The following is a 24521-nucleotide window of genomic DNA, read 5'->3' as shown; positions in this document are numbered from 1 at the left end:
CTAGGGGCTGTGCTGGTTGTATAGTCTGACCGCTGCAGGAAGGAAGGACCTGCGGTATATCTCCGTGAGACAGCGGGGGTGCTGCAGCCTGTCGCTGAAGGAGCTGCACAGTGAGGACAGTGTGTCCTGGAGGGGAGACACACATTGTCCAGCAGGGAGGACAGCTTGGCTGCCATTGTCCTGTCTCCCACCACCTCCACAGTGTCCAGAGGACTCCCCAGGACAGAGCTGGCCTTCCTTACCAGTCTGTTCAGTCTCTTCCTGTCAGCAGCCGAGATGCTGCTGGCCCAGCAGGCCACACCATAGAAAATGGCCGATGCCACAACATAAAATGTCTGAAGGAGGGCCCCCTCACCCCGAAAGACCTCAGTCTCCTCAGCAGAAAGAGTCTTCTTGTACAGAGCAGCAGAATTATCAGTCCAGTCCAGTTTATTGTTCAGATGAACACCCAGGTATTTGTAAGATGTCACAATCTGTCTGCTCACTGGTGTCGGGGGGGGAGTGTTGGCGCCGTCTGAATTCCACCACCAGCTCCTTGGTCTTCGCTGCGTTGAGCTGGAGGTGGTTCCTCTGGCACCAGAAGGTGAAGTCCTGCGTCAGCTCCCTGTACTCCCTGTCATCCTCGTTGGTGATGAGGCCAACGATGGCGGAGTCATCAGAGAACTTCTGCAGGTGACAGGTTGCAGTGTTGTGGGTGAAGTCTGCAGTGTAGAGGGTGGAGAGAAACGGTGCCAGCACCGTCCCCTGGGGGGCCCCCGTACTGCTGATGATTGTGTCTGATTGACACTCCCTGGTCCTCACGTACTGTGGACGGTTGGTGAGGTAGTCCAGGATCCAGTAGGTGAGGTGGTGATCCACCCCTGAGAGCTGCAGCTTGTCCCCCAGGAGCAGGATGGCGTTGAAGGCACTGGAGAAATTAAAGAACATGATCCTCACAGAGCCCCCGGCCTTCTCCAGGTGGGAGAGGGACCTCCGCAGCAGGTAGATGACGGCGTCATCCACCCCGATGGCAGGCTGGTAGGCGAACTGCAGGGGGTCCATTGATGGTTTCACAAGGGGCCGAAGGTGTCCAAGAACCAGCCTCTCCAGGGTATTCATCAACTTTGATGTCAGCGCCACCGGCCGGCTGTTGAAGTCCTTGGGGTGAAAGGTCTTTGGCACAGGTACCACACAGGACGTCTTCCACAGTTGTGGTACCCTCCCTCGCTCAGGTTGAATAGAAGCTCCACAATCCCACACAACTTGTCTGCACAGGATTTGAGGAGCCGGACCCGCTGCCTTCCTCGCCCTTACACTTCTGCAGCTCCCTCCTCACCTGGTTGGTTGTGAGGGACAATGTGTCGTCAGTGGGTGGAGGAGAAGAAACAAGGGCTGATGTGAGAGGTGTCTGTTGCACCTTTCACACAAACGCGGTTTCAGGGCCGGTTCGGAGCTCGAGCCTGATAAGCACCGTTTTTTCCTGTTCACACTGCAGCGGACAAAAAATGGTCAGTCTATAAGCAAGAACCACAAACGTCACGCTTAAGTCGGAGGCGGGGAAAGGGTCGGGATCAACCTGAGCAATAACCGTTTTAGGCGAGTACGGCACATGAAGTTGTAACAAGCAGTAGCGCTGAGCAAAGTGACCAGAACGCAACCTCACACTTATCCAAAAAACTCATGACTGATCAAATCTATTGAGGTTATTAAAGTCGTTTGCCCAATGAGATGATCATTAGTAGTCTTTTAGCACTTAAAAAAGTATGTTACCATACTGTCCTCTGCCAGTGCTGCTGTAACCTGTCTATCTTGTTTCTTTTCATGTTTTTATTTTATCTTTTGGTTTATTTGGCATGTCCTCTATCGTGAACCTCTACTGTATGTTGCACATTTTGTATGACTTTAACGTTTTAGATTGTTTGTATAATTGGATGGAAGGGCGACTTTGAAACATTCCAGGCATTATAGACAGGGCTGGACATAACTGATGCGCAGGTACCAGCGCTGTTGTTATTATAATCTGGTGCTAGCTGCTCTAACGGATATAAGAAGAAGATGTTTCTACAATAATGTGGAGGGAGAGTCCTCTCCAGTCAGACTGAGAGGCTGATAACTACAGCTCAGTGAGGTAAGGACTCTGAGTGTTTAGATAGTTAATTTTAATCTAAGTTCAAACGGTTTGGTCACAATTTATGTAAACACATATTTCCAAGGCACTCCTTTATAATTATTGGGATCAACAGGTTTGAAATCATTCCAATGTATACTATAGGACAGTAACCAAAAATATCCTTTAAAACTGGAGAGATAAAAAAAAAATGCATAAATAAATAAATAAATGTTAAGGTAAAATAAGATATGAATGAACAACACAAATAAAATAAGTTACACTCATTTTTTATTGGCTATGGTAGGTTATTGGTTATGTTCACATACACTTATTTGATTACATCCACTTGTCTAAGATGACAACAGACTTTCGACCCAAAACCAGCTGTTTACTGTTGATGCAAGCAGCTAATCGCAGACTCAACCAGAGAGAAAGAAGTAGGCCTACATCATCAGCTACCATGTCTGACAGAGAGGAAGACAGTGAGGAGAACAGTCAGGAGGAGGGTAGTGATGACAGCTTGTAGGATTACTGGGCGCGCTAATGTTGTCTTGTGTTCACCCCTGCATGTGTGTTCTGTGTTCACCTCTGCATGTGTATTCAGTGCCGTGTGTCTGGCAAATGAAGTCAAGACCCCCTCAAAATGTACGTTATATTTCATTTTGAGGATGAGCACCAAGCAACATCTGCAGGTGCTCCTTTGAGAACCAGGGCAAAAAAGTTATGCGCACCCCTGATTATGGACAAACAATTGCGACCCAATTATTGTAAATGTGCAATGTCCCTTTTTAAAATAATAATACATAAATAAATACTTTTGTAGAATACATTTGTAATAAACTTTCTTTACATTCCTAAGGTTTTTCACAAGATCATCTTACAATAGTGTAACAATAATATTGTTTTCTTACCTCTTTATGTTACGGTCGAGTGAAGGAAGCAGGACCCAAATGCAGATAAAACTGATTATACCTTTATTTCAAGGATAAAATAATATAACTCGGACAAACAGAACACTTACCGGTGAACTCAGTCAACAACAAAAGACGAACCAACACTGAACAAAGGAAGAGACAAGACTAAATACAGGGAGGGGTAATCACAGGACGAGAAACACAATCAGACAAACACTAGCGCCACCAGGGTGGGTGGAGGACGGGATTGAGCTGACAACCCAGGGGCATGGCAGAGAACCAGGAAGGGGTCTCGGGCGGACGGCCCGGGGGCAAGGCAGAGTTCACAGTGGGAATCTCGGGCGGACGACCCGGGGGCAAGGCAGAGTTCGAGTTGGGGAGGGGCGGGGGCCGAGCATGACGGCGAAGGCAGCGGCAGGAAGAGTCAGGGGGCCGGGCTCGAGGACGAAGACCGCGGCACTCAGGGGGCCGGGCTCGAAGCTGAAGACCGCGGCTCTCAGGGGCATAGGGTAGGCAGGACCCCCGGCAGAGGAGTAGTCGGCGGGACCCCCAACCGCACAGGAAACAGGCCTGGCAGAACCCCCGGCAGGAGAGTAGTCGGCGGGACCTCCAACAGCACAGGATATAAGGTTGGCAGGATCCCGGCAGAAGAGTAGTCAGCGGGACCCCCAACGGGACAGGACACAGGGTTGGCAGGACCCTCGGCAGAAGAGTAGTTGGCGGGGCCCCCAACGGGACAGGACATGGAGTGGCAGGAACCCCGGCAGGAGAGCAGTTGGCGGGACCTCCAACGGCACAGGACACAGGGTTGGCAGGACCCCCGGCAGAAGAGTAGTCGGCGGGACCCCCAACGGGACAAGACATAGGGTTGGAAGGACCCCCGGCAGGAGAGTAGTCGGCGGGACCCCCAACGGGACAGGACATGGAGTTGGCAGGACCCCCAGCGGAACCTCCAACGGCACTTGAGTAGGGACTTGAGTAGGGACAAGAGAAGGGACTCGAGTAGGGACTGGAGAGGGAACTCGAGAGGGAACTCGAGAGGAGACTCGAGAGAGAGGGCTTGAGAGAGGGCTTGAAAGGTGACTCGAGAGGGAACTCGAGAGGTGACTCGAGAGGGGACTCGAGAGGTGACTCGAGAGGGGATTTGAGACGGTCGGTTTGCCGACAGAACACAGGGGGCTGGAGTTGGCCGGAATGCCGACAGGACACAGGGAGCTGGCGTCGGCCGGTACGCCGACAGGACACGGGGAGCTGGCGTCGGCCGAAGAGCCAACAGGAGACGAGGAGCTGGAGTCGGCCGGTATGCCAACAGGACACGGGGAGCTGGAGTCGGCCGGCACGCCAACAGGACACGGGGAGCTGGAGTCGGCCGGTACGCCGACAGGACACGGGGAGCTGGAGTCGGCCGGAGAGACAGTACTGGAGCCGAAACCATGGCTGCTGGGGCCGGTTCTGGAGCCGGAACCATGGCTGTCGGGCACGGAACAGAAGCCTGGACCCTGGCTGTGTAAGCCAGGTAATGGAGCACGGAAGCATGGCTGTGTGGGCCGGTACTGGTGCACGGATCCATGGCTTTGTGGGCCAGTTCTGGAGCCGGAACCATGGCTGCTGGGGCCAGAACTGGGGCCGAGTACGAGGCCGGGAATCACACACCAAGAGGAAATTCGAAATCCAGCCAGGTAAGAATTTCACTAAACCTGGTCTCTCCGTAGCCAACTGGCGCGCCTCTGCCAGAGCAGCCTCTCGCTGCTGAACACCGGATGCTCCCCTCCATCGATCAGAGCAGTAAGCCAAAGAAAAGGAAAAATCCAATAATTCCTGCTCAAATGGATCTGCTGGGCCCATATCTGGTTGGTTCGTTCTGTTACGGTCGAGTGAAGGAAGCAGGACCCAAATACAGATAAAACTGATTATACCTTTAATTCAAGGATAAAATAATATAACTCGGACAAACAGAACACTCAACAGTGAACTCAGTCAACAACAAAAGACGAACCAACACTGAACACAGGCAGAGACGAGACTAAATACAGGGAGGGGTAATCACAGGACGAGAAACAGCCGGGCAGGGGAGGAGAAACACAAGGGCCACAGGTGAACACAATCAGACAATTAGACACACCAGGGAAACTAACGACAGGGAGGAAAAACACAGGGAGAGGGACCAGACAATACACAAGGAGGAAAACAAGACAGGGGCCCTTTCTCATTTCATCAAATCCCGCTCCTCGACTCCTCAACTCCTCGGTCCTCCGGTAGTGACCCGGAATTGAATTTCAGCGTGCCATGTTGAAGGACATCTCATTTCTCTAAATGCATTTTGAGGACCGAGGATCAAGCGTCGAGGAGGCTATCTGGAGGAGATATAACCGAGGATACACTGAAGGGTCCTCCACGGCTCCTTCGTAGATGCATTTCCGAGAACAGAGATGTTTCAAAGAGTCGTGACGCACGGCCGAACTTATCTCAACCAATGACAGCTCTGCATGCATCCCCTGGATATTATTTTATTAACTGCTTTCATCGCGACGCAATGTTTACGGTGAGAACAGCTGTGAGGTCCGTGCAGAAAGCAGAGCAGTGTGTATAATATATATCACTCAGTATAACAGGCCTACTCTTTTTATTTGCTTTAGTTTAGTAGATATCTACAAACAAAGAGTCGATATTTTTCTAAGACCATTTAGTGCTTCAAATAATAAAATACACAACGGCTGTTAGGCTGTTAGCTGTAGTTGCGTGTGTGTGGTACAGTGTGTAGGTGTGTGTGTGTGGTACAGTGTGTGTGTAGATGCAGCGGACAGACAGGTCTCAGTTGGTTTGGTGTCCTCTGCTTACTTTTAATACTTGTAAATACAACTTTTGCCCGTAATTTATTTTCCTCATTGTAGCGACCAGAGAGAGGGGGGGGAGATATATCCAGTCTCTGATTGTGTTAAGTTATTATGAGAGTGCTCTGTTTGATTCCCTCAATAGCAATCAATAGTAATCACCCCGGGATATTCTGGTTACCTAAAAATGTTAGGTTGTATTTACTGTTAATGACACAACTCTACTGTCTGTTTTTGGGACACATCAAGTAAAATGTCCATTAGAGTTGTCAATTGAAAAATAGCAAAATAAAAACGGATATCTTTGATTAATGATTTAAATTAGGGCTATTCAAGTGTTCATACTGGGAAATTAATCTAGCTAATGCTATTAGAAATAGACATAGAGAATACACCAAACATACAGTAGATGTATATATATCATAACAGTTTTTGGTCTGTACAGTATTAATAACTAGAAGCTCTCTGAAACATTTTAATATGTCTCCCCTCTCCAGTGCAGGACAGTTGGACCTGGAGAAGCCCCTGCAGACTGCACTGCTGCTGAGTTTGGGTGGAGTCGGCTCCATTGTACTAAACCAGTGGCACAGCAGCATCCAACAGAACACACGCAATCTGGCCCATGTACTAGACAGTATGTTTTGCATTTGCCTTTAAGTAAATCAACCTTATATATTGCAAGTTAACCTCTTTAAACATTTACTTTATGCCTGTGGGGCTTTTCATGAGTTACAGTTATATAATGTGTGTGTGCAGATCTGCTGAGGGTCAGACAGACCTCTGGCCAGAGCATCCAGGCCCTGAGGAGAGGGGACCGTTCAGTGACACCACAGCACAAGGTTACAGGATCCTATGGTACTGTATTTCAAACTCATAACATCATTTAGCCTATTTACTTTACACACACTAAAGTCCATGTTTGTTTTATAATTGGTGCTTTACAGACAACACTTTCTCTGTATGTTAGGCTGTGGTCCCTTTGCTTTCTGAAAAGAGCACAGCTAGTGCATTAGGATGGTAATCATAGTGAAATATAAAGCTTCAATAATGCTTTATGAATACACAGATAAACACACATAGCGTTCTGATCAACTGTACTAAATCAATATTCATGTGACTTATACAAAAGTATAACGGCCCCTACACACGGTGGCGTGCGTTGCCGCTTCAACGCTTCTGCCCATTCACTTTGAATGGGGTGACGTCACGATTCGCCGAACTGCATTGTTGGAGCAAAGCGTAGCTTCTCTCACGGTGCTCGCTGCAAAAGTAGAGCAATGTTCTACTTTTGACGCCTCGATGGAGGCGTCAGCCAATCGAATCATATGCCAGTACAAGCTCTAGCCAATCAAACCGCGTGCTCGTGTTTCTGGGGCGGGAGATTCATGTGATTGGTTGTTGGTCGAGTTTGACTGATAGCTTATAAAACATAATGACTATCTATGCTGACCTAAACACACCAAGAAAATCTACTGTAAGGACTCATATAGGAGCTCTTTATATACCAAAAAAAAGATAACAATGATATTTGAAAAAGGAAATAGTGATAACAATTAAAGTACACATATACAAATATTGTGTAACTATTCTAACTTCTTCACTATGTATTTTGAGTAAAATTCATTTGCAAAGAAGGCACAAAACGCACCGAAAACAAAGTTAAAGGGGCCTTTTTATGCATTTTGGAATGTCCTTTTCCTGTAGTGTGTTATATACACTTTTGTGCATGTAAATTGTCTGCAAAAGGCTAAAATCCCTGTTCCCCTACATAATGACATCACTATGTAACACTGGCTAATATTGGTTAGAGCTCCAACACATCGTACATGATTTTCTAAGGGGTGGAACAAACAGTATCTCGAAGCGGTTGACCAATCACAACAGAGCCATCTAGCAAACCAATCAGAGCTGACTGGGCTCTGGTTTCAGACAGAAGGGGATGTGTCAAATTATTGAACCCATCCAATAATAACTTATTATTCTGCATGGACTACTACACATCATGACTGCAGTTGATTATTAGCTGTAACTATTATTTTGTGTGTATATATATTTCACATAGTGAAAATAAATACAACAATAATAAAGTGACAATCAAATAAGAAATAAAATAAGACTAATAAATATAAAATACAATTCAGTTAAAAGCTAAATTAAAAAGGTATTTCTTGAATTTGCTCTTAAAAATGTTAACGCTCACTGCTGCCCAGTTCCTCTGGGAGGCTGTTCCACAGTCGTGGGACGTAAAAATAAAAAGACGCCTCACCACGGGTCTTTGTTTTCACTTTGGGTATAATTAAAAGGTACCAGAAAACCTGAGGGTTCTATAGGGCGCATAGGTTAAAAGCAAATCCCATAAATAGCTAAGCCCAAGACCATTAAGAGCTTTAAAAACCAATAAAAGTATCTAAACATTGATTCTGTTGCTCACAGGGAGCCATTGCAGAGACTTTAAAATCGGGGCGATGTGTGATCTGTTTCTGGTCCTTGTTAAAACATGAGCAGCTGAGTTTTGCAGTAGCTGTCGCTTTTTAGTATTATTTTTAGGCGGATCAGACAGTAGTGCATTGCCGCAATCGATCATACACGTTATAAAAGTGTGCATTAGTGTCTCTGTACTGGCCTGAGAGAGAAACGGTCAAACTTCATGGCAATATTCATGAAATAATAAAATGCTGTTTTTTTTATATTTCTGATATGTCATGCTCAAAGCTCTGATTAAAAATGATCACTTTGTTCTCAACTTGTTGGCAAGGTTTTACATTTAATTTATGAAGTTTTGAACCAAATGTCTTTCTCTGAGCTCTAGAACCAACAATTAAGAGCCCAGTTTTTGATTTACCTTGGTTGATTGAGCTCTAGAAAATTCTCAGTCATCCAATGGTTAATATCAAAAATACGGTTAAAAAGGTGTCATCAGCATAACTATGGAAATGTATGCCGTCTTCCCCGATGACATGTCCAAGTGGAAGCATGTAAATATTAAAAAGTTTAGGACCTAAAGAGAGCTTGGGGAACACCAGTCATTGTTAATAAAAGTGTATTGAGAAACCCCTAGAGTTTATTTTTGAGTATAGGTAGTCACAAGCTCCATCGGTCAATCCCTAGCTCATAACTAGTCATGCGCATTCATAAGCCATGTATTATTATTAATAAAGAGTTGCAGTCATCTCATGAAAGTCATGAACATTAAATGCACTCAAATTTACCCTAAAGCACTAAAGATGTGGTCTCCACAAAAACTGATCATTCAAAGTATCAATCCGGCACAGCTGGATTGCAGTATAACCCTCAGATATTGTTATTGATTTATTTGACTCTCCTCTGCAGATCCAGCTCACCTCACTGACTCAAAGGAAGATGATGATGTTCACCACCAAGTCATTCTCACACCATCAGCCTTCAACTGCATTCTATATGGATTACCTAACCTAATAGTCTCGTAATATACTGGCTTTGCAATAGTACTGTATGCAAAAAAGCTAGTGTAGTGAGGGGGTTAGATATTTCATTAAACATGATCCTTTATTCTTCGTTTCTAAAATAAAATACTAACTTTACACTTGTTTTTTTTTTTAATACTGTTGACATCACACAGCACACGCAAGTTATGCAACATCCCTGACTCGATAAAATAAGGCGAAAGCTCTCGGAGAGGGTAGCTTACGGAGATTCACCCTGAACATGTATTGTATTATTAAAATAGCAACGTTACCACTGTAATCATCCTGACAAGTTGTACCTTTGGGATCTAAGCCTGGCAGAAAACACTGAATCTAATGTTTAGAGTGTAGCGCCCACCTCGTTCACCATAAATGTTTCATTGATGTGGGTACTATTAGACATTACAAAATTAATAAGAAATCTTAAATGAGAAATTAATACATGTTAAAGAGCAACTTGCATGTTTTTCTTTTTTACAAGATTTATGCTTAGCCTTGCCTGAAAATTACTATAAAAAAGGTTTAACGTCAAATGCGTCATATTACATCACATGGGGGAGTGCTTTCTCGGACTCATTCTCTGCCCAATCCGCGGTAGTAGTTTGTTGTTGGTTTGAGCGGTTGTGATTAAGTGAGCTGGTATTTTGTCTGTAATTTTACATTGCATTTCACCATTTGTAATCATGGTGAGCTGGAGTTTTGCTTTCCTTCCTGGGTGCGTTGTGCAAGGTGCATCCACTATGGGTGGGCGGATCGATCCCAAAATATCGATACTTCCGATATACTAGAGACAATAGGATCGATACTTTCATACTTTTTTTTCCGTCTCCTCTACTCGTCAATTTCTTCAAAAAACTATGTGCAGACGAACACAAGTATATGCGCTCTTTTCTTCTCCTCTCCTCGAGGCTTGCGCACGCGCAGCGCGCTCCCTGCCTGAACGCCGATTATCAAGCTGACTGACAGCAGCCAGCAGGGCAGGAGAGCAGCAGCCAGCGACTCGCGAGTGCAACACACACACACGTGCATGATGGCTGAGAGAAAGAGGAGCGTTGTGTGGAGCAATTTCACAACTGGCAATTAAAATTTAGCGAACTGTGATGTGTGCAAGAAGACAGTTCGCTACTCTGGCCACTTTGTAATGTTATTTTTAATGTTTGCACTTTAAATTTGCAAAAGTAAAACGTTTATTTGTCTATAAAAACTGTTCTGTCTTTATTGATGAAAATGAATTCAGATTTAGTCTATTTATGATGCTTTCAGCTAAAAAATCATGTCATGCAGCTCTCCCCTATATGAAAGTACATATTGACGCTTATCGGTATCGGCGATACTGGCCCTGAAATACTTGGTGTCGGATCGAATCCAGATTGTGTGGTATCGCCCACCCCTAGCATCCACCTCCCTGCAGCACATACTCTCCACAGCTGAAGCCTATCAAGAATTTTTTTTATCAGGAAACCGTATTAAATTTCTCTCCCCCCTTCGCTGCTCTGTGTTAAGGAACCATGTGGATGATAGCATCCATCATTTAAATGCAAAGATAATGATTAAAAATCATTTTTAGGGGGAAAACTGTGGATCTGTCCATTTCGTTAACAATCTGATAGCCAAATGGACAAGCCTGATTAAAGCATATGCAGGACCCCAATGAGAGCTCCAGACTATGTGCATTGTGTTAGGGAACCCTATGAATGGTGTACATGAGTGTATACATGTTTTAAATAGTAGGATACCTCCAGGGCGCATCACCACATTTTACAAGCCAGGGAAGGTGCTTGGATCCTGGGTAAACATTGATTGAGTGTTTTTAAATGTGTGGAACAGTGTTTTGTCACTTTCAAAACTCTCCTGTCATTAACCGGAGAAATTGGGTCGATTTTGTATTCAATTTGGCCATTAATATTCCAGTGAGACGAAGTACGTACATTGACCGGAGTGATCCCATGTTAATTTTGTCCAAAAACCGGAGCATTCCCTGACCCTATACCCTAACCCTAACCAGTTATGAGCATTTATTTCTAAGCCCGCCTTTTAGAAAACAGGTTTAGATTAATGACGGGCATATTTATCGACTGAACATGCTCATTTTCTACGGTAATATCTCTGACCCTCCACCGATGCTGTATACTAAGTTTGGCGTTGAAAAACAAAACATGGAAATTTAAGGTAATATTTCACTGTTTTTAACATTATGCTAATTTAAAAAAAATTAAGTAGGTGGAGCTTTGGGGTTCAGGGACATAATATGTAGAGTAGGTCCACCCAAATACGTCGGCAACATTTCAGGTCATTCGGAGTTACGGTGCCACTTTGTAAAGGTTTCCAAAAATGGAAATGTGGTAGTTTGGATTAATTTGTGACATGTAAATCTTCAAAAATTGTACATTCTCCGTTAGCTTACGAGCTCCCCGTTTGAGCTAGCAACTATTTTCTATGCAATTTAGTATCATATTGGATAGGGGTTGAATCGTACCCCTAGGAGCAGTTTGCAAAGATTTACTTAAAATGACTGGAAAAAAAAACCATTTTTTTCAAAATGGCCGACTTTCTGGGGGGCGTGACTAATGAAAATCAATTTGAAACATGTGTGTAATTATAATAGCAATGTGTATACAGCGTTTTCGTGAATATCGGAGTAGTTTGGAGTAGTTTGGAGTCATTTGCGACATGTAAATCGTCAAAAATCCTTTATTCGCTGTTAGCTTACGACCTCCACGATTGAGCTATCAAAAATGTTCTTCTCAATTTGGCATAATATTGGACTGGGGCTGAACGTGTCCTGGACTGGACATTTTCTGATCATTCCCCTAGGAGGAGTTCGCAAGAATGTGCTGAAAATGGCTGAAAAACGCACATTTTTCTAAATGGCCGACTTTCTGGGGGGTGGGGCTAATGGAATTTCTTTACAAATATGTCCGCAATTCCATGAGGAATGTCTGTGCCAAAATTCGTGAATTTCTGAGAAACTATATGTGAGTACCACAAAATAGGGGGCGCTAGTGAGCAGTTTTTTTTTTAAATTACGTTTTTTTTTTTTCATTCTCGAAAAAGTCGTGGGCTCTGAAGTGTTTCCCAAGTTTTGCGTCCGAAGCTCATTTTATGCTATCGTAATTTTAAAAAAATGTATAGGCCACGCCCACATTCTGGATTTGTTGCGACACTCTAAATCTGAGTTCATAGTCACTCCGAGAGTATGAGTAAAAAAAAATAAATAAAAAATAGTCCATCCGCTCTCGAGTTATAAATTGGTGGTGTTGTTGGCGCCCCCTATAGTCCAAAATAAAAATGCTTTGGTGTGCCTATTCCCCAAGACAGACTAAACCTATTTACCAAAATCTGTGATGTTTGGATACATTGTTGATGAGTTATGAGCATTTATTTCTAAGCCCCGCCTTTTTGCGAGAACGTTTTGACTGACGGTGGCAATATTTATAGTCCTCAAATGCTCATTTTCTACGGTAATGTGTCTGACCCTCCATCGATGCTGTATACAAAGTTTGGTGTTGAAAAACTGAAAATTGAAATTTAAGTGAATATTTAACTGTTTTGAACATTATGCTAATTTAGAAGAAAATAAATGTAAGCGGAGCTTAGGGTTCCAAGAGGATTATTTGTAGAACAGGTCCACCCGGATATGTGTGTGAAATTTCAGGTCATTCGGAGTTACGGTGCGACTTTGTAAATGTATTCCAAAATGGGATTTTGATAGGTGGCGCGAGCGAGCAATTTGGAATATTTTAACCCATTGACTCCAGAATATTACATTTTTCACCGGTCCTGGCGTCAGTGCAAAAATATACAACTTTTTAAGAATCCTAAAGGCCTGAAAATAAGCATTCCAATATGGAATAATAATAATAATAATAATAATACCACCAATAACAATATATTTCCTCGCACTTCGTGCTAGGACGCCGTTGGGTCCTAGCGCTCGGTGCTAGGGCCCGAATAATAATTAAAACTGCGGTCGCACTTGTGCGCGCAGTGATGAGCGGGCCCTCGCGTCCGTGCGCCTGTCGGGGAGGGCAGCCGGTCGTCCCGGCGTCAAGCAGACGTGCGCGAGTCCTCGGAAATGAGACGTTTGTCATTTTCTAATTTTCGCGTCCCAGGTCCTCCGGCAGCGACCCGGAAACGGATGTCGGCGCGCCGTCTCGAAGGAGAACAAATTTCTCTAAACGGTCGTCGAGGATCGATCATCGAGGAGGCTGTCTGGAGGAGCCGTAACCGAGGGTACACTGATTTAGAGGAGAGAGGAGTCTCTTTGGAGGAGCTATAACCGAGGGTACACTGAAGTAGAGGAGAGAGGAGTCTCTCTGGACGAGCTATAACCGAGGGTACACTGAAGTATTCTCCGTAGTCGATTTCAGCCAACAGTGATGTTTAAAAGAGGCGTGACGCATGGCTGGACTTATGTCAACGAAGCACAGCTCTCCAAACTGTTCCCGTTGTGATTATAAGTTATTCAAGATGATCAAATGTGCATCAGCCTTTCTGCCCTTTACCGTTTGTTTACTCACTAATCACATCTCCCCTGGATGTTAGGCTTTTTTTTTTTTTAATACAACTGCTTTCATTGTGACGCGATGTTTACAGGGAGAACAGCTGCTGAGGTCAGTGCAGAAAGCAGAAGAGTGTGTATAATATATATCGCTCAATAATATATGTAACAGGCCTACATTTCAAACTTTATTTGTAGGCTTTAGGAGATATCTACAAATAAATAGTAGATATTTGTCATGAAACCATATAGTGCCTCACATGTTTATTTGTAGGCTTTAGGAAATATCTACAAATAAACAATAGATATTTTTAATGAAACCATATAGTGCTTCACATAATAAATACAAGGGCTGTAGCGTAATATGTATTATATGCTTTAGTAGCTGTTTGTGTTTGTTGTACAACGTGTAGGTGTGTTTGTGTCTGTCTGTCTGTCTGTCTGTCTGTCTGTCTGTCTGTCTGTCTGTCTGTCTGTCTGTCTGTCTGTCTGTCTGTCTGTCTGTCTGTCTGTCTGTCTGTCTGTCTGTCTGTCTGTCTGTCCGTGTGTGTGTGTGTGTGTGTGTGTGTGTGTGAGCGTTGATGTGCCAGGCAGACAGGCAGGACTCAGTAGGTTATCCAACATATAAATGGTCCATAAAGGTATATTCTCCGTTAGCTTATGAGCTCCTCGTTTCAGCCAGCAACTATTTTCTTCACAATTTAGCATCACATTGGATATGGGCTGAATCTGTGCTGGATTGGAATTTTTCCGATCATTTCCCTAGGAGGAGTTTGCAAAAATGTGCTTAAAATGCATGAAAAATGCACATTTCTGAAAATGGCCGACTTTCTGGGGGACGGGGCTAATGAAAAGCAATTAGAAATATGTGTGCAATCATGATAGCAACGTGTATACAGCGTTTCCTGAATATCGGAAAAACTATATGCGAGTCGTTTGGAGTAATTTGCGACATGTAAATCGTCAAAAATTGTGTATTCGCTGTTAGTTTACGACCTCCACGATTGAGCTATCAAAAATGTTCTTCTCAATTTAGCATCATATTGGATAGGGGCTGAACTTGTCCTGGACTGGAATTTTTCCGATCATTTCCCCAGGAGGAGTTAGCAAAAATGTGCTTAAAATGCATTAAAAACGCAAATCTTTCAAAATGGGCGACTTTCTGGGGGGCGGGGCTAATTAAAAGCAATTTGAAATATGTGTGCAATCATAATAGCAATGTGTATACAGCGTTTCGTGAATATCGGAAAAACTATATGCAAGTAATTTGGAGTAGTTTGGAGTAATTTAGTCTTCTCAAGCACCAACTATCAAATATCTCTCCTGATTGTTGGCACTTGACAATAACTTTCCCTACATTTGACTCAGGTGTAGCTAAAGTCTGCTTTAAGAGTTGTTTATATTTCACATCAATCAGAATCTGCAAAGTAACTAAAATAAATGTAGTGGAGTAAAAATACCAGGTTAACCTCTGAATTGTAGAGGAGTAGAACTACATAGTAACAATGAGCTGTCATGTGGGTATATATTAATGCTGCCCATTATGGATACAAGCGATTTTCACCCATTTAGTAATTACATGTTTTCAATTTGTACACACCAATGTGTTTCCTATTGCCTAAACCTCCAGGGCTGTACACAGTTTAATACTGTCAACTTCTAATTTTGGGGAAAACGAAAACGTCTTTTTAAAACTACAATTCCCAGTAGAGGCGTGCCATAGAGAACATGTTGCGAAACACAATAGCCAGCATGTGTAGTTCTGGGGGGACGTTCGAGTCCAGTTTTGCATGGTCTGCCGTGGTTTCGTTCTATTTCAAAGAGCTTGGCGCTCGGCATAACCTTGGTGCACTGCCACTCCAACATCCAATCCCAGAGCTTGAAGATTAATCACGGGGTTTGTCAACGGGACTGTAGTCCCAAGCGATAGCTGGGGATTATGGGTAGTGTAGTGTCTTCATCCATCCTAAACTCTGAATTTTTTTTTCGGATATCATATCGCATTAACACCATATCCCAACGTGCATTGCGGCTAAAACATCCTGAGCTTCAAGCTGAGGATCTTGGGTAATCAGTTTACCGTCTACGTCTGTTTCCGGTGCCCAAGATTATAGAATTAAACGAATAAATAAAAACATGGATAATTGGGTGTTATTGTTGAGTAAATAACAGTGTGTTATTTAGAAAAGAATAATAAATTAGAAGGAAAAAAAGATTTTAAAAAATACAGATTTCAGTATTCTAAGGCTCTGAGCCCCATTTTTTTTCCTCACGGACGGCAAAAAAAGTCCAACATTATACGATTACAAATAAAATCAATAATCGTGGCTTGATATTGAGTAATAACATGTTTTTATGCACCACACAGGTTCCGGTCTTCTCAGACCCGACCGTATCCATTTGTATCTCATATGCACGCAAAACTCGGACTCAGAACTCAATGGGAATAGTTGGCGTATGATAGGCACGCAAAACCGGACTTAAGCGTATCTATTGCACACATTTTCCAATGTGTAAAGTTGTGTCATTTGTACGCAGACTTTTATGTGTTTTTATGTGTTAACACCAGGGCTGTCAAGTTAACGTGTTAACGCAAAAAAAAATTAACGCCACTAATTATTTTAACGCGTTTAACGCACGGCCGCCCCGTAGTTTCAGAACGCATCGAGTTTAAAATACCATCTACAAGCTGATGCTGACAGCCCCGCTCCTGCTGCCCGCTTGCGGCAGACCACACTTCCACGCTCACCGGCAGGCACCGACTGGCCATCGGGAGGACCGGGAGAGTGTGTGTATGTGTGGCGCGAGAGAGAGACCTTACGTGTATTGTTGTTGTTGTTAGCATCTGGTGCTAGCTAGCTGCGCTAACGGATATAAGGAGCTGTTTAAATGAAAACAGAGGAGTGACATTTCACCGACAACTGCGCAGAGCACTTGACTTTATGCAGGTAGCCAGACAGTGGGACATTGTGGGAAAAGTCAGCACACTCAGCACGGATAGTGCGCGCAACATGATTGCAGCGTCCAGGCAGCTCCTGTTCGAGCATATGCCTTGAGTTGCACATAGCTTCAACGATCCATCACACACACGCACACACTTTGTATTGTATTATTGAAGGAGAGAGGTTCCAGTTTGAATTGAGGCGAATATTTGTAATGTTCAGAGGTTGTTGTGTTTAATATTCATCATGAGAATATTTGTCATTGTTCAAATGATAATAAACATTTGCATAAAGCATATTTGTCCACTCATATGTTGATAAGAGTATTACAAACTTGAAAAATATTCCTCTAAGGTACATTTAGAACAGATAAAAAATGTACGATTTAATTTGCGATTAAATATTTTAATCGACTGACAGCCCTAGTTAACACGAAACCTCCTGTTTACTTAACTGGTCTTAACTTCAATTTCAATACTGGCTCAGTGCAATCTAAGTAATATGTATCAAAATGCATTAGGGAAAAATAACAGTAAGATTTCAATAGTTCTCAGAGTAGAAAAGCTAGTTATTTAGTTAATTCAAAACTGGAAATGTTATTAGCAGATGCTCCCATAAGCGCTTTTCAAAAACAGATAAAATATATTTATGTAGGAATATTGGAAAGGCTTTTAAAGTAAGTATTCGTTGTCGACCCTTTTTTTCCCTAGTTTTAAACATAAGCAATGGAATAAGGTATCTGTCATTGAACATATTTACAAAATTATACAATAGACAGGCATTGTTAAAAAAAAAAAGAATACACTCTGTAAGCTTCGGAAGCCTGTAGCTTATTTAACCTTTACCCAAAACGGAATTTGATGAACTTTACTCTCTCAATATCTGGATATTGATACAAACATGTTGAACAATATTTTGTTTTCCTTTTATAGTGAAAAATAATGGAGTTCACAAATAATTTCTTGCATTTAAGTTATGTGTAGATCATGTAATTAGGTACTTATTGAGACTATTTCCAAGAGCATTAAGGATGTGCATTAGTTAATTCTAACTTTTGTAGAATGCAGAAGAAATTACCAAAATAACTCAATATACAGTATAATGGGCAGTGGTCCTAAAATGGATGCCATATTGAATGGTTTACTTTGAGATTTCAATCAGGAGAGACTTAGTGGAAGTTGATAACATTTGTATTGCCGTGTGCGCAATAGTGTTTTTGGGGATTAGACCCCATCATACTGTGATGAATTAGGGGGGAGGGGAAACCGACTAAAAAGAGAAACCCCCCCGGGGTCTAGACACTGGTGGTGGTGAATACTAAGGGAAAATAAAATCCGGCGTGATGAGGGTTATTCTGGGCTGTCCTGCCTTGGATCTGAACAGCTGGAGGTGAAGGAGGTGGAGGAGGGTTGCATCAATTCTCCTGAACGATGCTGACGGGGGAGAGAAGAGCGGATTTAAACATTTTGCCTGGTGTTCTGATTGACTGTGGGAAATAAGACGCAGCCAATTGGTTTAGCTGGGGTGAGTTGCGCCTTTTGCTAATTGAGAAAGGGGCGAGTGAGTGAGGGAGAATTGTGAATCAGAGCGTGGGAACCAGTCTTCCTGAAAGAATTTACGCTGAGCCTTATTTCAATCAGGAGAGACTTAGTTGAAGTTGATAACATTTGTATTGCCGTGTGCGCAATAGTGTTTTTGGGGATTAGACCCCATCATACTGTGATGAATTAGGGGGGAGGGGAAGCCGACTAAAAAGAGAAACCCCCAAAACAATAATGATGATGTGAATGATATCCGAGTGTTGTTACGAATAGCGCAATGCTGAACGTGGACATATACTTACGATGTGACGAGTCTGTGAAAACAAGGAGGGTTAGACAGAAATATGCAGTGGGAGAGAGGGAAAAACAAATTAGAATAGGGTGAGCTGCAGCCCTTATTAGGGAGCTGCCGACGTTTACGTGTTAGAATCCTTGGTGATCTATTGACGTTACTTAAGCGCCGTGTGAGTAGAGCTCTCTCGGCCCGATGTGATGCTGTTGGTACAATGCGACCTAGTAGCCTACTAGCGAGAGGTCTTGGGCCGCATTGGGTAGTGTGTGCTCCCATGCGATAATAGTTTGCGTGGAGAGAAGCTCCTGTTAGCTTGGCTGACGCTGGGGCATATGTTATAGAGGGTCTGATCTCCCTGCCCCTTAATGCTTATGTTGCATGGAGAATAACTCCTGTTAGCTTGGATGACGCTGGGGCGTATGTTATAGGGTCTGATCTCCCGGCCCTTTGGTATATTTGGTTGCAGGGAGTGAGGCTCCTGTTTAGAGAACTAGAGTAGTGAATTAGAGATATTGCATGTAATACGACGTATCTGAGAGATATAATTACACCACCACCAGTTATATGCATATCTTACCAGTGTTCAGGTTTGAGAGATCTTTGGTTAGCCAACGCTGTGTGGATAATGGTCGGATCTAAGAATAAGTTTGACTGCGGGATGAGAGAAAATGCTGCGAAGCTAGGGTCATAGCATCTGATATTAAATTGGATGCCGGCGAGCAGGCTGCGAATGTACTGGGGCTTGAAATGCCGGTCATACGTGCAATACCGAATAAAGGCGCACACGTTGTTGATAGTAACGGGTTTAAGAGCATGGGCGGCGCCAGGATTTTTTTGCTGCAGTAGCTTAGCAGTTGCTATATGACAGCACGGCGTTGCTAGTTAATTTTCAAAATAAATAAACAAACGACACCAGTGTGCCAAGCACGAGCCTGTTCATATTGTAGCGTTCACCGCTATTCAAGATCACAGATCACTCGACCTTCAATGTCGAAAACGTTCTCTTTATTTTCTGGTATTGACGGCCACAGCCACGCCTTACAGAACCAATCAATAGTATAACACTCATTATGACTTTTCCCCACACTCGAACACAACTCCTACCATCTCGTACTCCCTCCACACACACACACACACACACACCGGAAAACACACACACACACACACACACACACCTGGAAGGGGCGGTCTCTCCCTAACTCCCACCAACAACATTGCCTAACTAACTTTACAAATGTACTAAACTGTGCACATCTGATAACTGAAATAACTATTAACTTGGACAGGCTACAATATTATCATTAATATTTACATTAAAGCATTCCTTTGACACTTATAACATTACTTTGCAAGGTAAGCACAACCAAAATAAGTTGTAAAAGCAGGATTTGAACACTGTTTCTGTGCTCCTACAATATTTTTGTATAATACCATTACACCCTAAGCGTACAAGTACACAATAGCGATCGTTCACTGTTTCAACTGGCATGCTGTGGCATTTAACCTCATCACCACACCGCAAACAGACACACACATACACACACACACACACACACACACACACAGGGTGGTCCAGCTGGACCCGGCTCCGTTGGAGATCGCGGTCGTTTACGCTGACTTGTGAGTAATTTTTCCATTTTCGATCTGTGTTCCCATACTGAGAATTATAACAACATTAGCCAAGTAACAGTTTGCGCTTTAACTTACAACGACCCCTGATAAATCTTGTGAGAATGTGTATAAATATTAGGGCTTTCAAACGATTAAATTTTTTAATCAGATTAATCACAGCTTAAAAATTAATTAATCATGATTAATCACCATTCGAACTATGTCCTAAATATGCCATTTCTTTATGAATATTGTTGTGGGAATGGAAAGATAAATGAAAGAAGGCGGATATATATCCATTTAACATAAAGTATGTATGTATGTTTATTATAACATTGTTCTGTGTGTCAAAATGAAAGACAGCACCTATCAATCATCAAACCGTGGGGTCTTATTTCATTACGTGTTGATTTCTATCAACACGGGGGGGGCTAGTGGAGCACTTCGTGACCACAGAGCGTGAACGTTGTGATCAAAGGGAGGGAAACTCTCTCCGCAGCCGGTTGGCGTAGTTTTGGCACAATTCCGTTGTACAGACCGACGTTAACAGCAGCCCTGTCTGTGCACACGGAGACCGACTCTGTCGTCCGGTGATCTAACCGCCTTCTGGAAAAGCTTCACAAGTACGTCGGTACGCAAATGCACTTTCTGACACAAGTGACGTATTTCAGATCAGGCACATAACCTGCGTAACAGTTATGTGCACCCCTGTACTACAGCAAAAGTATTCTCCGTCGGGACTTTCTGCAACAACACCACGCCGTTATCTTGATTCTGATTGGCCAGAAGACATTATCAAAGATGTTCTATTGAGAAGACGATCACTATGTGACAAAAGTTTTCAAAACCGTTTCTGGTCTTCGGTATTTCCAGACAAGTGGCTACTGAAATCAATCTTACTAACAGCTGTCTGTGCAATTCTCGGCGCGAGTTGGCGGACTTTATTTTGCTTACTTTAACATCATTTTTCATGGTGGGGCTAAGCCATTTCTTGGTATGGGTGTAGCCTACCCCAGCCATACCCTGGCGCTGCCACTGGTGGGATGTATGGGACGGGCCATTCTGCACATGCGTTAAATGCGTTAAATATTTTAACACAACTCATTAAAAAAATTCATTACCGCAGTTAACGCGATCATTTTGACAGCATTAATAAATATATATAGATACATTTTCATAACAAAACAATGGGGTTGCTAAGCCCTTGCTAGGCCAATGGTTGGAGTTGCTATAGCAACTCCAAGCTACCCCATGGCGCCGCCCCTGTTTAAGAGGCATGCGTAGTGTGACGCAAGACATGGCGAATGTATGGCAGGCTAAGTTGTACGTTTTGATAGAAGACTTGGCTAAGCCTTTTCTCATAAAGCTGAGTCGAGGTAGCTCGTGATGGGGTTGAATTTAAATATAGAGCTATGAGGAGGAATGGGGGAATCCTGATCGGTCGTGGATTGGCATCTGGGCAGATTCTCCGGAAAGCCTGAAAGTTTAACGAGAGAGAGCGTCAGCAATAGTGTTGAGGTGACCAGGAACGTGGCGAGCTGAAATGATGAAGTTATGAGTGATTGAAGACCATGTGATGCTTCTCATAAAGGGCATCATGTCTTTACGCCCTTTATTGATGACACCTACTGTTGCTTCATTGTTGCATAGGACTGAAATGCATTTGTGTGTCCAGAGATGGCCCCATACGTGACAAGCTAGGGCTATAGGGTACATTTCGTGCATTGCAGAGGATGGAGCGAGACGGTAGATGGGGGAAGGCCGTGAGCCTGCGAACCGTTCTCCCTGGAAAAACCCCCCAAAACCAGCGGAAGGGGTCTGTGAAAAACCTTGGGGAGTCAGAGGAATGCACCAGGTCATCCTAGAAGAATGAGATGCCGTTCCAGTGGTCGAGGAGGTGGGACCAGAAGCGTAGATCGGAGCGGCAGCCCTCGTCTAGGGAAATCAGGTCGTGGAGTATATTGACGAAAGAACGCGGGAGATGAAGGAGGGCCCTTGCGGGATGAGGCGCGTGGCGAAATTTGGGTGCCCAAGGAGAGAGAGCAGTTTTTGTTTTGTGAGTTTTTTAAAATGTATTTATTTTTTGCCTCGCAGTGGGATTTCGCTATATCTCGGATGCGTTGCGGTTTGTCGGAGGGAAGGGATGCATTCATATCGATGAAGTTCAAGGTGATGCTGGGAAACTCCAGACTGGAGACGGGACCTGATATTTTCTCTTTTGCCGGAGGGACTCCGAGCGCCTGGAAGCAGTGTTTGAGTTTGTTAATGGACGCGCCGGAGTTGTCGCATGGAGGGTCTAGGAAAGCTTTTATGGTAATGCAGGAATACGTTTTGCGTAATTCTGGTTTAGATCCCCGATTAGCGCCAAGTAGCAGTCTAGCTCGTGTTTTCTCTCAGGATAAACGGAGGAAATCACGTCCCTGTAAACTCCGAAAGCTACAAGGAACTGCCCGATATTAAGGTCTCTATTGAGGTGGGGATCTGATGCCTTAAAGACTGCTGTTATTCCTCCCCCGGAGGCAATATTTGCTTCGCACTCGGGAGATGGTAGAAGGAGGCTGACAAAATTGATGTCTTTGCCTTGTAGTATTTTTGCCCTCAGCCGGTTTGAAATGTTAGCTGCCTTTGGCATGTAAGGCCTGCCTAGGGGTGGGGCTAGAGTGGCTGAGGCCAGGGAATGAGCAGTGGCCCCGTCTTGCGGAAGTGAAAAATAAACCATAGTGTTGGTGATCTACGGTGTTGTCATTCTTCTTTGAACAGCAAGACCGCTAACAGCCTATTTCAACAATCAAGCTCCCTGTAATTGGCATAATTAATAGTTAGTTTAGCTTCTCACCATCATTTGCTGTAGCCCGCTGATGTTAACGATCGTAACTGAAAGGCTGCCTGCTAAAAGTAAACATTCAGCTACGTGACTTGCAAACTCTCGCGAGAGTTTTACACAAGACAGATCCTTTCTAGCCATACCCCTGGGAGCACAGTAGAAAATGATCTCCAGAGATTGCAATCGTGCATCGATGTTGTGCAGGGAGTTGGCCAGGGATTGTAGCGATGAGATGATGCTGGTGTCTGTTGGCTGCTGGTCTGCGGAGCTCCCTGGGAAGGGAGGGTTGGCGGGAAGAGGGTTTTTCTTCTTAGCCGGAGGGGCCTCTGTGTAGGCTGATTTGCAAGATCGTTTGCCCCTGCGTGCGCCCCTGCGTGCGCCCCCGCATGCGCGCCCGGCGAGGGGGCCTGCTGGATCGGCTGACTCCTGCCTGGGAAGACGGCTTGTAGCGAGTACTGCCAACTTGCGGGGCTGAGAAAGTGGAAGGCCTGGAGCGGGGGAGATGCCCTGCTCTTCGAGTTGAGAAATGAGAAAGCCTGTCTCTGCTGAGGGGGAGCCGGTTTGGGAGGCTAACCGGGCACTGGTGCGCCGGCCGCCTGAGGATGTGGAAGCACTCTTGTAGATGTTGCTGGGATCGGCATCCTCCTGGAAGGGATCTTGGTCTGAATCGGACATGATTTGTTTTATCGTGTCGAGTGACGCAGCGAGTAGATAACTGTGCTTGCATCAATTCTCCCGAACGATGCTGACGGGGAAGAGAAGAGCGGATTTAAACGTTTTGCCTGGTGTGCTGATTGGCTGTGGGAAATAAGACGCAGCCGATTGGTTTAGCTGGGGTGAGTTGCGCCTTTTGCTAATTGAGAAGGGGGCGAGTGAGTGAGGGAGAATTGTGAATGAGAGTGTGGGAACCAGTCTTCCTGAAAGAATTTACGCTGAGCTTCATTTGTCACATACAAAATGATTTCCTCTTAATCTTTTGCACCCTGTCTCTAACACAGTTATATTGAAGCTTCCAGGGAAGAATTTAAAAGTCATAAGTGTTAATTGCTTTTGCAGATGCATTCATCTATAGCATCATTGATTTTCTTTCTTTGAGGAAATCGAGAATGGCCGTGCAAGTGAGGCTCCTTTTTCTTATGCCCTACTGTGAATGGAGAATAATTATTGATTTATCTAGGTCAGGAGTCTGCAACCTTTTTGACCAAAAGAGCCATTTTGCTCCTTTTTCCCAAACATTTTTTTGTCTGGAGCCGCAAAACATATTTCATAGCTTGATAGCTAACAAAGTTGTATTTATTGTTATATCAGACAAAAACTACATTTTTTTTGCATTTATTAGGCTATTTATTACATTATATACAACTGTTAACCTCTAATAAGAAACAAAGAACTCCTCTAAGGAGAATTACAAATAATACACAGGCCTACTTTAAAATAAATTAAACACAGCACTTGGGGAGTCCTCTGCACATTTGAAGGAAAAAAATATATTATTAAAATGGGCCCACTTTGAAATAAATAAAACATATAGCT

General features: G+C 43.8%; 1 protein-coding gene across 8 annotated transcripts in view; it reads left to right on the top strand.

Moving 5' to 3' along the window:
* cfap46 (cilia and flagella associated protein 46) overlaps nucleotides 1-9394 on the top strand; it is a 150784-nt gene extending 141390 nt beyond the window's left edge. For 7 of the 8 annotated variants that reach the window (XM_079690984.1, XM_079690983.1, XM_079690985.1 and 4 more), the window contains 3 exons: nucleotides 6332-6468; nucleotides 6591-6689; nucleotides 9165-9394. In XM_079690984.1, coding sequence (XP_079547110.1) covers nucleotides 6332-6468; nucleotides 6591-6689; nucleotides 9165-9280 — 352 coding nt within the window. In that variant the 3' untranslated portion in view covers nucleotides 9281-9394. Of the gene's footprint in view, nucleotides 1-6331; nucleotides 6469-6590; nucleotides 6690-9164 lie in introns of those variants that run through there. The other variant, XR_013809895.1, reaches the window with a different exon arrangement.
* The last annotated feature ends 15127 nt before the right edge of the window (nucleotides 9395-24521 follow it).

This window comes from Notothenia rossii, assembly GCF_949606895.1.
Source record: "Notothenia rossii genome assembly, chromosome: 6".
Classification (NCBI taxonomy): Eukaryota; Metazoa; Chordata; class Actinopteri; order Perciformes; family Nototheniidae; genus Notothenia; species Notothenia rossii.
This window is presented reverse-complemented; position numbering and strand designations above follow the sequence as displayed.